The sequence below is a fragment of the Falco punctatus genome, assembly GCF_963210335.1.
Source record: "Falco punctatus genome assembly, chromosome: 6".
NCBI lineage: Eukaryota > Metazoa > Chordata > Aves > Falconiformes > Falconidae > Falco > Falco punctatus.
Window position 1 is genome coordinate 63,545,488 of NC_137585.1, and position 12,975 is coordinate 63,558,462.

The following is a 12,975-nucleotide window of genomic DNA, read 5'->3' on the forward strand; positions in this document are numbered from 1 at the left end:
GCTAGACAGGAGTTTGGGAATTAAATTTCATCTCTCACATTTGAGGGGATACTATAGCACGTTTTTAAACATGCTTTGAAAGACAGCATTGTCAAACAAGGATACAGAACTTGTAGTCCACAGACCACTTTTGAAGGATTCATGAAGGATAATTAAGGGAAGCAAGCTCACCGACAGCATTTTAGTGCCTCCTAAGTTACGAAACCCTCACAACACACTACTGCTAATCCCACTGCAAGTGACTTGTAAGTATCCTCCCTCCTTGTGATGCCTCAGGTTTAAAAAAAAAAATTGGAGAAAGCTACATCACATGGGTATTGCTGTTTACCAGAACCCGGCACCTCTCTAATAGATTAATTTTAAAAAAGCAGCAGGTCAGCAAATTACTCCATACCAGTACCTGTAACCCACATAAAACTGAAGCAGCACCTCCCCTGAACTTTAATGGAGCAAACCTTGATGAGTGATTGCGTACAGGCCAGCTGTTGGCACAGCAAGATAATGATGATCCTCTGGGATTTTTCATGATGAGACTGCATTTGGCCGTCAGCCAAGGGGCAGCTAAGGAGACGGTCTGAACAGTTCGGTTGTCATGTTGAAAAAGCAAAACCTCAACACTCAGTTCTCTCCCAAGCAACATGAGATTTTGGAAAAAACAGGCCAGTTAATAAATCTGCATGAAATTCTACTGCTGTACCATCTCTGTAATGCATACTTGGAATTTGGTGACTGCCTGCTTTCCTCCTCACCTTCACAGTCAGAGAAAGTGTTTTGAGACTGGTTCAGAGAAGCACCTCACAGGATGAAGAGCCCATAAGGTCCCTCACAAAACAAAGTACTTCAATGGAAAGACACACATTGGCCACTGGCAAGGTAGACCTGAAACTGGACAAGGGCAAACCCTGTCAAGTGTCACAAGCAGATTATCAAAATGTGATATCCAGACCCCTTGTCTGAGTTGGATCCTGGCTATGTGGAACTAGCTGTGCTACCTATTTCGATTAATGTTTTTCTGATTCTCTCTTGTTTTAATCCAGGATTTCTTGGACTGGTCTGCACCGCCTCTGTCCGTGGTACTTATCCAGGACATGGCCCATCTCTCAGGTGCACAGTTCTGCATCTGGAATGAGCGCTTGCCCCAGCAAGAGGCATGGAACCTTCGCTGGTAGTTCAAAAAATATCTGCAGTTTGCTCTTAAGAACTACTTCACCATTAAAAGGAGCCGCAAGAATGTTTAAAGGCTTGTTTTCATTTGACTTTGAAGGTTACTCGATGCCAAGGGATATAAGATGATCTTGATTCTCTTGCAGAAGGAAATTCTCCCTCTGACCAACAGCTCTGACACACCACCTGAGCCAGGGCCAAAAGGGTTTATCACAGGAACTCAAGTGTTCCTTTAGACCTGAAATGCCTGCCCACGATTAGTCATGGATGGTGTACTAAGTAAGTCAGGCAAGCTGTCAGCACACCCTTTTGAAGACATCTGATAACGATGGCATTTCTAGACCATCAGCATGCTTCAGACACACACTCTGGCATATGCGTATTTGGTCTGGTTTTGTTCTTTATGTGTTATTGTTTGGGGGAGTTTTTTGGTTGGTTGTGGAGTTTTTTTTAATTATTAAAAGGTATATGACTGCTCTGAAAGGGTACATTCATTGACATACACATTTCTGCCTGTCCTCCATCCACAGGTTCTATTCAACTGTACTACACTTCCAATTTGTACCACTGCTGCCTTTCTTCACATCTGACTCATTACAGTTGCATTCCTTAGCTGACTAACAAATTTCTTGCTCCGAACAGTCATCATGCAGCAGAAAGAAAACCAATGGCCTTATTTCACCGTAGTGCCCCCTTTTGACAGCAAAGAGAAAGCACCCGGGGTGGGTTTTTTTGATGCAACAAGCTGGAGAAAGTACCCATGCTCACCCATTTGCCAGACACAAAGAGCTGCAAGCCTTACCTATGTTTCAAAAGTAGACCGAGTCAGGAGACATTTTTAGTAGGCAAAGCTGTGTGCAAACCCATCTTTTAGAAATTGTACCTTAAATGTGAACTTTTCCCAGGAATGAAAAAAGCACATCTAAATTTGCTAAAGTTATTGTCCTTTATTCCAAGCTAAGAAAATTTAAGTGATACTTATCAGCCACTATTCTCAAACACATCACCTATACAAGGAACTGGTTCCAGCATCAACAAAGGCACAACTAAGAGCAAAGAAATACTAAACAGCATAAATATCTCATCTAGAAGATGACAGCAGCAACATCAACATGTCATTACCATAGTTTCCTAGCATCACAACAACTACGTATTACTGATAATCCTTAACTATCCATTTCACCATTGTTTCAAGAATCTTTTTACTACTTTAACAAAAATTTTAAACAAACGCACAATTAAGTTCTTTTGGAAAGGTTAAAAATCAAAATAGCTCAACTAAGAATAGAACTGAATGCCACATGTGAGCCAGGAACAAAACGTAATCATGGGACTTTATAGGAACATTTAGGTCAGGCATCCTCAACTTGACTCATCACACCCAGCAGCTTAAAACTTCACAGCGACCAGTCAGGGAATCGCTTTGTTCATACAGATCAAAATGGTGTATCACAACTTAACCAGAGCACAATAAAGACTTGCTTTTTTGGGTGAAAATAGCGCTGTCAACATTTGCTGTCTGAATGTTATAAGCTTCCTGTTAATATGCAAATAATCCTAGAATTATCTTTCAAAAGCAAGGAAAACATTCAAATCTGTTTGTTTACTTTCTACACACAGGAGAACAGTAAACTGAAAATCTACTCATGAATTATTTCCAATGAGTCATTTTCTTACAAAGTCTACTATTCACTACTTCAAGGAGTGTGGGAATTGGGAAAAGGGCTAAACATTATAGTCTCATTTGCTTAACTGAACCTTATGGTTAAATGTACTTGCTGAGAAGCACAGCTCAGTGTCTTCTTCAGCCATAAGCCAAGCTCAGTATCTTTAAATGTGAAGTAGACACTGGTGTCAGCTCAAAGCCACATGTTTTAAAGCTTCTGGCTATAAGAAAATGTAGTTTAAAAAAAAACAAAATGGCAGAATACTATCAATTTCATGGAAAAATATAATCAATTCATTAAAAGCTCCAACGACAACAAATGGTGCGCAGGTGTGTGTAGAGCAGCATCAGGCAACATGCAGGCACCTCAATAAAGGAGGCAGAACCAGCTTCTACTGTTGACATTCTTGGAAGCGTTCAAGCAAATAAATGACTCCAGAGAGTAAGAGCTTGAATTCTCTTCTCCCTCACTGGCATAACTAAATTAATAAGCAAACAATAACTCATAACCATCTATAATTAACTCCTAAAGTTCAGCAAAAATACTTGCTAAAAATTAAGCCTGACCAAAGTAAGGGAGGGCAGCCTAAATTCAAGATGAATTAGCTTCCTGGGATTTTGGTAACTGGAAAAAGAGAAAACAAGGTCAGGGCTAAATATGCATAATATGAGAAATAGTCATAACCTCTGCCCTACAGTGATACCCAGCACAACACAAATTTTCACTTCTGAGCTGTATACTGAAAATCGGGATGTTTGCAACAGTAAAATGATGCGCTTATACATGCAGAAAACGTTTTTGGAAAAAAAGAACGTTTCTCCTCAAATGACAGAGAAGAAAGATATAAAATCAGTTCTTTACAGTTATGTTACAATGCCTTTTGGTTGTTCCTAAAGGTTTCTAGTACACAGAACTATATCTAGTATGTAGCTCCAACAGTACGAACCCAATAGAACTGAAGCTTTGTTCCCTTCTCCTACTTTTTTTGCTCCGCCCTGATAATTTAGTACAAGAATAAGAGAACAACAGGTCTCATCTTTCTAGCCAGCTACTACCAGGCAAAATAACCTTTGTCCCTCTACTCCAATTCTTTGTCTCCAAGCATCCTACTGCCTTTCTGCATCTCAAACCAAGAACCAAGCAGATTATTTCTATTCTATGGCATCTTTCATTTGGTGACAATTAGGGGGGGAAAAATTGTTTTCTCTTTCTGGTCTAAAGAAAGTTACTCTTTTCAGGCTCCCACACCCCACAGCCCCCCCCTTTGCTGGAGTTTCAGAGGAGATAAATTTGATTCTTAGTTGGCTGAAATTTTTCCTTTTGAGGTGATATGTGGTTTCACACATCAATTATTTGTATTGTGCTGAAGGTGGTGAGTGTCAAATGACAGGAAGGACAAAAGAGCTGGCATAAGTTTAACTTGTATACTGTGAAGTTTACTTGGGTATGTAGGGCTAGTTAAGGATGCTAACCAGACACCACAGGACACTGAACATTGCCTTTCATCTGCTTAACAACATATTCCTTATTTGTACCAATGGGAAGAAATGAATATGTATTTATTCTCTTACCCATTCCTGAATCTTTCTTAGTGCCATCTGATATGATATCCACATGATCGCTGTCTACATCATAACTGAAGAAGTCATTCAAATAAGTCTTTGATCTCTGGCCACCAAATACATATAAGCAGCGATTTTTCTAAAATAAGAAAAAAAAAGTCTTTACAAAGCTTAAGAAAGTATGTTGGCCAACTCTGACCATTAACAGAAACATTAATGAATCAAAGAGTAACAGATATGTTCCCTGTAAGTTTAAAATCATACCGTAACTATCAGGTCTATCATTCTTAATTTTCTAAGTATCTTTTACTGTTTTCTCCACAAAAATTCACCAGAAAACAATTATGCAGAATAGTATATTACTCTCAAACTCAATAAAAACTTAAGAATTCTTGATTTGGATTCTTGGTCATCTTGATTCTTGAATTTATGATTTCTCAGTTGTAAGACCTAAACCATTAAGGGCTCACAGCTCCTCTGCCCCAAAAAGCCTCTTAAAAATGCAATTTTAAAGACTTGTTTTTCATTATCTATATGATACCACAAACCTGGATCCAACAGTTTCAACTCCAGAGTGACTACACAGATTTTACATTGTTAGCTATTGTAACCCTGTCTGATCAAGCTATAACTTCAGAACATTAAAACAGCAATTCATTTTCCAAGTTTAATATTAAAGAATTAATAGTCTCCATGTCTAAAACCCATTAGATCATACACTTCACTGGTAAAATAAAACAAAACAGGAACAAAAGACTGTCTGTAAGAGAAACCATCCAGGTACCAGCACATTACTAAACTCAGAGCAGGCAAATGGCAAGCAGTGAGCCAAGAATAACAGGTTTTTTACTTCTTTCAAGTTTGCCAAGTGGAAGGTCCATAAGAGGCAGATTATTTTTCTTTCAAATGGTTGAGAAAACAGCAAAGACCTAAGCTTCCACGACCTAAGAATACAGGTTTCTATAAGCACAAGTTTTCCATGGAAACATAATTGAAAAATCCTCAGGTACCTGTGCAGAATTTTGTATGGCAGTATGTTTTTCATCAGATTAAGAGAGCCATTCAAAACAAAAATAAAAGTGAAAGCTCTAAAAGCATAGTATTCGCTACAAAAATTCTGAACTTTCTTTTAAAAGGGAAAGAAATAAACTCAGTGAATTGTTCTAACTGGTCAGTTTTGAATTGGTGATACCAGTACACACTTGAATGCCACTATCTTAATTCACTTCCTCTTCACTCCCAATTCAGAGTTTAATGTCAGCAAAACTCTACAAACTACTTACTACCACTAAGAAGCTGCCATGTAAATTCAGTGTAAAACTGCCACTGCACCACACCTCCCTATGCAAGCATTCCTGTTTGATGCTAATCCTCTCTGTACTATTCCACTGAAAATACACGGAAATCTAGCGCAGAATAGGATACTAACTGTCCTCCCTTGAACACCCTCACCCTCTAGTTCCTGTTATGCACTTAAGCAAACGTGGGGTTGACAAGCACAACCAGAAAGGCGATAAAGGTGGTTTTTAATAGCAGTATGAAAGAAAATGCTACACACACCCCAACCTCCCCATCCCTCTGCTTTTCCATCAGGCTCTGGACAAAGTTCCCATAATACCATCTGGGCCCAGCTGTTAACAGCTGCTCAAGACAACAAGCAACAGCTGGGTGCTCAGCACAAAGAAATACGAGGCCTGTGCATCTCAGTACACACCCAGTAAGCCCCCGCACTAGTTAAGTTTACCATTCCCGTAACTATGTAGGCTATCTACTAGATGACAAACTTCTAAGTTGCTCTAGCAGCTTTAAAAAGAAAAACCTTTTAAGCCAAACTGAAACATAGCATCAGGGTCTATTTACCATTATTCAATTAGAATCAACTATTCGAAATTCATCTTGCTTTTTACTTGAAATTTTACTCAACTGAAGTCATAAAAGCTCCAACACTTGAATTAATACCACCTGCACTTACCAAAAAAGCATCAGAATGCCAGCAAACATAAAATCAAGTGAGATGACACACTGCCCAGGAGATTAAAGCACTTCAAACTTGCAAGAAAAATAAAAAACAGATGCTCTCCTTAAGTTCAGGCATCATAAATTTAAGTATGGTATGGATACTTACAGAATGGAACAACATACAATGTCCTATTCGAGACTGGATATCCTCGGGTCCGGCATTACAGGAATCTTCTCTCAGAAGTTTCCATGTCTGACACTGGCAGTCAAAAGCAAACAATCCACTGAACTGCGGTTCACTGGCTCTGCTGTCATCAACGCTGCCGTTGCAGGTCAGAATCCTGCCTCCAAAGGTATATATCATGTGTTTTTCAGAATCCATACACATCTGTAAGAATGACAGAAGCAGTTTTAACCCAGAACATTAAGACTTGAACACTAAGATTTAAGATTGAACATCCCTCCCCTGCAAGCAATAACTACTAAGTTAAGACAATGCTCTGCACATCTCCTAAACCTCTAACAAATAGAAAAGAGCACACGTCTTCATGGTTGATAGGTATTAATCTCAGAAAATTCATTAAAATATGAGTCTAATTTCAACTTAATATTCAATAAGCAAAAAAAGAAAATACTAGATGTACCCTCTGTCACCTAAAAAACTTGCCTCTAACTGCTGATTTCAGGGCAAAAGATTTTAGATTTTTTCACTGAGATCCGTAGCCAATTCTGCCACGAAGTTAAGAGAGCATTGCCTTTGACAACGGCTATGCAAGGGAAAAAATTCTAAATCACTGCTAATGTACTGGCTATCACTCAATCGATCCAAAATTCAGCCTGTGATTTGTTACTCAGATTCCATGCATATGTTTATGCAGAAGTAATGGGGCTAACAGTAAAGTAGGAGCATAACCTGGTCAAGGATTTTTGATGAGACTGCAGCAGAAATACATTTATCCCCAAAACCTGAATTCGGGTTATGGCACACAGGAGATGCACTGCAGTACAAACCAAACAAAAATCTCTGACTCCACGTGATGTTTTCAGACACAGTGCAACACAGAGGGTTACAAAACACCACGGAGTGGGGGGAAGACAAGATTACAGTGAGAAAGAGATGCTACTCAGCAAAGCCTACACAAAACACTTCTAGTGCAGCACATTTTTAAAGGTTAAACAAAAACCGCTATCACAGTAGGTACTGAGGGAGAGAAGAGGAAAGGCTGCAGATTGATAAAGAATTCAGGGAGGACATTCTTTCCTAAGAGACAGCAGGGGAAAAAAGAAGCAATTTCAGAAGCAGGCAAACAAGGTACAGAGAGTAGCCTTGCCAGCTGACAATTTACTTTTGCCTTTTCCCCAACACCTGGGAGGCTGGTATTTGTTATTAATAGAACAGAAAGACTGATTGGCTTTTGTTCTGCAGACAACACGTATCTTTAATTTTCCGTGTCAGCAGAAACACATATTGTGCTGGCAAACAGCAGCTTTGGTTACAAAACAGCTAGTACCAATAAAAGCAGTTCTTGGGCTGCTGTAAAAATGAGTACTGATGCACTGTTTCTTGGCCATGCTTTATAAAATCAATTTAGAACAAGATACCTTTTTCAAGTACACAAAAGACATTAAACGCAATCTAAGTAAAAAACATATTCAGTTTGAACACATGGATAGGTGTGATTTTTTAAAAGAATAATAGCCACTCCTTTAAGGTGTTTCGATCTCTACAAAGCAAGCACACTCTACAAATTTTAGAAGATATATTCTGAGAGAACCTTGATCCTGTTGGCCTCATGTCAGTGCCTTGCTTAGAGTATTCTTCCAAAGGTACTATACACAGCTTTAAGATGTTCATTCCCAGCACCCTCCGAGTAGGCAGATCTGCAAGCCCAGCTCAATAAGACTGATTAAAACCAGATGAACTGTGCTTTGAGCTTTAATAAAATGTGTCTTAATAAAATGAATTGGTTTGCAAAGGTTTTAATGATTCTTCTGACTCAATTTGATTAGGATACTAGTAGTCAGCGGCATCAGACAACAACACTATTAGAATTTAATAGAGAGCAGATCACAGCCTGCCTCATCATTATGTTACGTGGTACAGCACTTCTAAATCGCAGGAGACTACAACCAAAATTGATTCACAAACACTGAGAACTTGTACTAAGAGTATCAGCGCAGCTGACCTGATGATCAAACACCAGCTTTGGACCTCCATCTGCTGCAGTGTCTTCGCTTAGTAACATCCATGTGTTTGTGTCAATGTCGTAGCGATAGAAGTCACTTTTCAGAGATTTGCTGTTCCTCACAGAGGAATCCAGATAGCGTCCCAACGTGTAGATCTGCCTTCGTTGAATATCAATGCACATCTTGTGACAAGATCTGGCACTAGGACCACTCTAATAAAGAAAACAACCATAAAATAAAGAGAATAATACATTTAATATTGCTCCAGGTAGGTCACTGTGCACTCGCTAAAGGCAAATAAGCAACTGGAAATCCTTTGGAAATTCAAGAAAATCTGCTTGTAATCAGACAAATACAGGATTAATATATAAGCAACTATGTAACAGGACATTCCACAAGTTTTGTCCTTTAAAAAGACACCAGCAAAAACCTTAACACGTTTTTTACCACAAACTTAGGACTTGAAGAGGTTTTGGAAAATTCCTTAGAAAACAGTCTGTCTCCTCCAGAAGTATTTTCAGAGGTGTGTGAAAGCTACTTGATCTTTCAAAAGTAACAGAAATCTATGCACACGAGAGGCAAATTAAGATGTCACAGCCTATAAATAACTCCACAGGATGAAGATTAAGAAGTGTTCTATTAGAAGAGCCTCTGTTTTGTTAATAGGCTGTTTTCTAACAGATCATAACCAGACACTCCCACAAACAATTATATCCCGTAATGGGTCTTCGAAGGTAACAAAAGCACTCCCTGACCTTCACAAATACATACGGCCATTCCAGTCTCCAACTCCAAGGAAGTTTACCACGGTAAGCAAAACTGCCATAAGTTATGATCTTCAAGAGAAACACAGAGTGCCCCAGTCAAATTATTATGTGCTTACCCATCCAGGAGTGCTCAAGTTAAATCAGAGTAATTTATTCAATGACATTATGACAATGCTATGCAGTACTGGGCAGCGTCCCTTCTGCTTCCCACATCTAAATGAGGAGCCTTCGTACTCTCCTCTTGAAGCATGACAGCAATATTCCTGTACTCCAAAATACTAGAAATCAAGATCTGAAAAGCCTTATTTGGAATATATCAGACAAAAGAAAACTGACATCTTGCCTATAAATAAATTCTATAGTTTGTGTAATTTTGGCACTTCCTAAAGGAGGATGCCAGAACAAGGCTGGCTCGATGACTTTGAGAGTCTGGAAATCAACATGACAAGTGATAAGATTTCAAGGGATAACAAAATATAATGTGTACAGAAGACTGAAGTATGAAAGAAAAAACATTAAAATCTATTGAAAAATAAAGATTACGCAAGTAGGTGAAGATGTAGCAAATCACCACTTATTAGAACACTTCCAGTCAAAGAAAAGTAGTCATGCCATAACAAACAATCATAATTTAGGTTGGAAAAGACCCTTAAGATCATCAGGTCCCACCATTAACTCAACACTGCCAAGTCCACCACTAAACCATGTCCCTAAGCACTACATCTACATGTCATTTAAATCGCTCCAGGGACAGTGGCTTCACCGCCTCCCTGGGCAGCCTGTTCCAAGGCTCGACCACCCTTTCCCTGAAGACATTTTTCCTAATATCCAATCTAGACTTCCCCCGGCACAACGTGAGGCCGGTTCCCGTGTCCTGGCACTTGTTCCCTGGGAGCAGAGACCGACCCCCCCTGCCTACAGCCGCTGCCAGGCAGCTGTAGGGAGCCACCAGGTGCCCCTGAGCCCCCCCCTCTCCAGGCTGACCCCCCCAGCTCCCCCCGCCGCCCCCCCCAGCCCCTTCCCCAGCCCCTGCCCGGCTCTGGACACGCTCCAGACCCTCAGTGTCTGTCCTGCAGCGAGGGGCCCAACACTGAACACAGCATAGTATTTGCTCAAAATGCTACCAAATACTGCCTTACTGGGGGATGGGGGGTGGGGCAGAAATCATCTTCATAATTGTATCATTTAATGTAAAAAAATTCTACTAAAATTATTACTGAAGCTTAAAATATGCTGATGGAATAAACCACTAAAATGGATAAAATACGAAAGGAAGCATTACAACTTTGCATTCAAAAGACTTTACTAATGTTCTAGAATCAATTTCTTGATTTAAAAAGTTGCTGTAAACTGTTTACAGTAACTCAAATGACAATCTGAAGAGGTAAACTGAATTGTTCATGTTTTGTAAATACAAAGTATTATATCACCAGTGATTACAGCTTTGAGGATTAGTTACTTCATGGTTTGTTAGTTTTTTTGGTGGGTTTTTTTTTTTCTGAAAAGTGTACTGATAGAAATGAAATATTAGCATAATATCCCAAAATGCCACAAAAGTTCATTCATTGCCTTTGGTCACATGGAAGCTGACAAAGGCGGCTGAAAATACTCTATCTACCCTGTTCCCAGAAAATACAAAGCAGTACCTTCCATAGGACCCTTTTCTCAAACACACAGGGTGGTTTCTTTGCACAAAAAGTATCAATTTGTGTGTTCACCAAGTTTGCTCCCGATTCACAAGAAAGTAACTACAGTAGACAAAGTCCATCTCTCATTACGTAGCTGGGACGCTTAATGATATGCCATTTCTCCCTTGCCAAAGAGCACATATTTACCTTGGCGCAGCTGTCTGGTAGACCAAACGGTAAGATCTACTCGTGTTATCCGATTCTCCCCATTTTGCCAGGTCACTGCAGTTTTTTAATTGAACCTGCCGATCTAGCTATCTTCCCTCACTCCCTCACCTCTGTATGCTCTATGGGCTAAAGTAAATCCTGCCCCATTTGCTCAAATAACGTCTTTAGCACTTTCAAGAATAATTCTTCAGCTTAATTTCCAGACCTGCCTCACCATGAAGAGCTGCACTGTCAACTGAAATTTGTCTGAGTACAGACACAAGGCTGAGATGCTCAGCATCCACAATACCAGTTCCAAGCCATTCACATCAACAGCACAGCTGGTATACTAGCAAAGTATACAACATACAAATTTCAGCTCCTAAGATTATGTTAAAATGAGACAAGAATTCAGGAAAAATGTCTTCTTTCCTGATTTATGTACTGGTCACATCTCACAGGGCAATATCTGCCTTTTTAAAGGGCTATTAAAGGTTTTAAGTTTGATCATTTCATCTGTACAGACACAGAAATTTCATCACCTCAAGTCCACTTAAGAACTTCAACCCCTACCAACTTGCAGACCCCGCCATAGCATGAGCTATTTCTTCTAATAAAGAAGACTTCACACAATTCTAATCCTTTCTCAAAGAAAACCGGAGTTATTCTTGCATATCCCTTACAAGATCATATGGAACCTGCCAAGTTTCCAAGTTAATCTACGTGTTTACCAATACAAGTAAATAACTTCATTAAACAGTGGTACACATTGGTTTGACATTTGAAGCAAGAGGGGAAAGGCCTAAATCCACGTTCACATGGGAGCTACTCAGTTTGACCATAGAAATCCTTGTAATTTGTGTATACTTCAAAGGGGGACACAAAGTTCATTTACAAAGACAGATATGGGCAGTCACTGAAAATGAATAAAACACTTCCAGGCACATGTGGTTAAGTGAATCAAGAGCCCGTGGGCGGCTGCAAATGTTCATCCAAAAAACCACATACTTCATGTGGTTACAATAGCAAGCCTGTTGTTCAGACAAAGAACACACTGCCGCAACTTGTCATGGAGAAAGTGACCCACCAAATTCAAACAGGAAAGTTTGTTGATTCCAGAAGCATTCAAAGAACTTGATCCGTTATAAGCACAAGTGAGAAAAACTGACCACGTAGACATGACACACTCTAACCTACAACTGAAGAACTCAAGTATGGTTATAGAGCAGGACAACCTTTTGTCCCCTCCTGCCACAATGTAGGCTGGCTGACAATCCATGAGTTAAGGTCCAAGGTGAGCAGATCTTCGCGATCTCTATACCCTTATTCATATTTGGGCCTTATCACCAAAGATGAGCTGCAGACACACGCAAAGTACTTGCTGCAATTGCTACTGCTCTAAACATACTGACTGCCATTCCCAAACTTATTTGCAGCTACTGAAGAGAATTTCACCTGCATACTGATAACTGCAAGGGAGTATTAAACAAGTCCAAGTATTCTCAAGCAGAGCAGCAGGCAAATAAGTTTTGCCCAGTTTCTGTTTATCTGCACTCATAACAAATCAAGGCAAGACTTCTCATTAAGGACTTTCTATTAAGTACTTCCTACATTAACTACATTCTATGATTTTATGATTCTGCTTTTCTTTAGATCTAGTTTCATTGAACTGTGTTCAAAGTTGTTTACATGTAGGATCTACATTTTTGCAGATGAAGCTTCAAGGACTGATTAACTGATTCAGTTAAGGTATTACTTCCCAGAGTGCATCTTAGTTAAAGAGACTCTAGTAAGTCACATCCAGCAACAGCACCCAAATGATCTGAACAAACAC

The 12,975-nt window shown here is 39.6% G+C and overlaps 1 protein-coding gene across 7 annotated transcripts in view; it reads right to left on the reverse strand.

The window, feature by feature from the left end:
* MKLN1 (muskelin 1) overlaps window positions 1-12,975 on the reverse strand; it is a 98,277-nt gene that overhangs the window by 21,172 nt on the left and 64,130 nt on the right. For all 7 annotated transcript variants that reach the window (XM_080393398.1, XM_080393395.1, XM_080393396.1 and 4 more), the window contains 3 exons: window positions 8,539-8,751; window positions 6,519-6,740; window positions 4,403-4,532 (listed from right to left, as the gene is read on the reverse strand). In XM_080393398.1, the coding sequence (XP_080249524.1) occupies window positions 4,403-4,532; window positions 6,519-6,740; window positions 8,539-8,751 (565 nt within the window). The remainder of the gene's footprint in view (window positions 1-4,402; window positions 4,533-6,518; window positions 6,741-8,538; window positions 8,752-12,975) is intronic.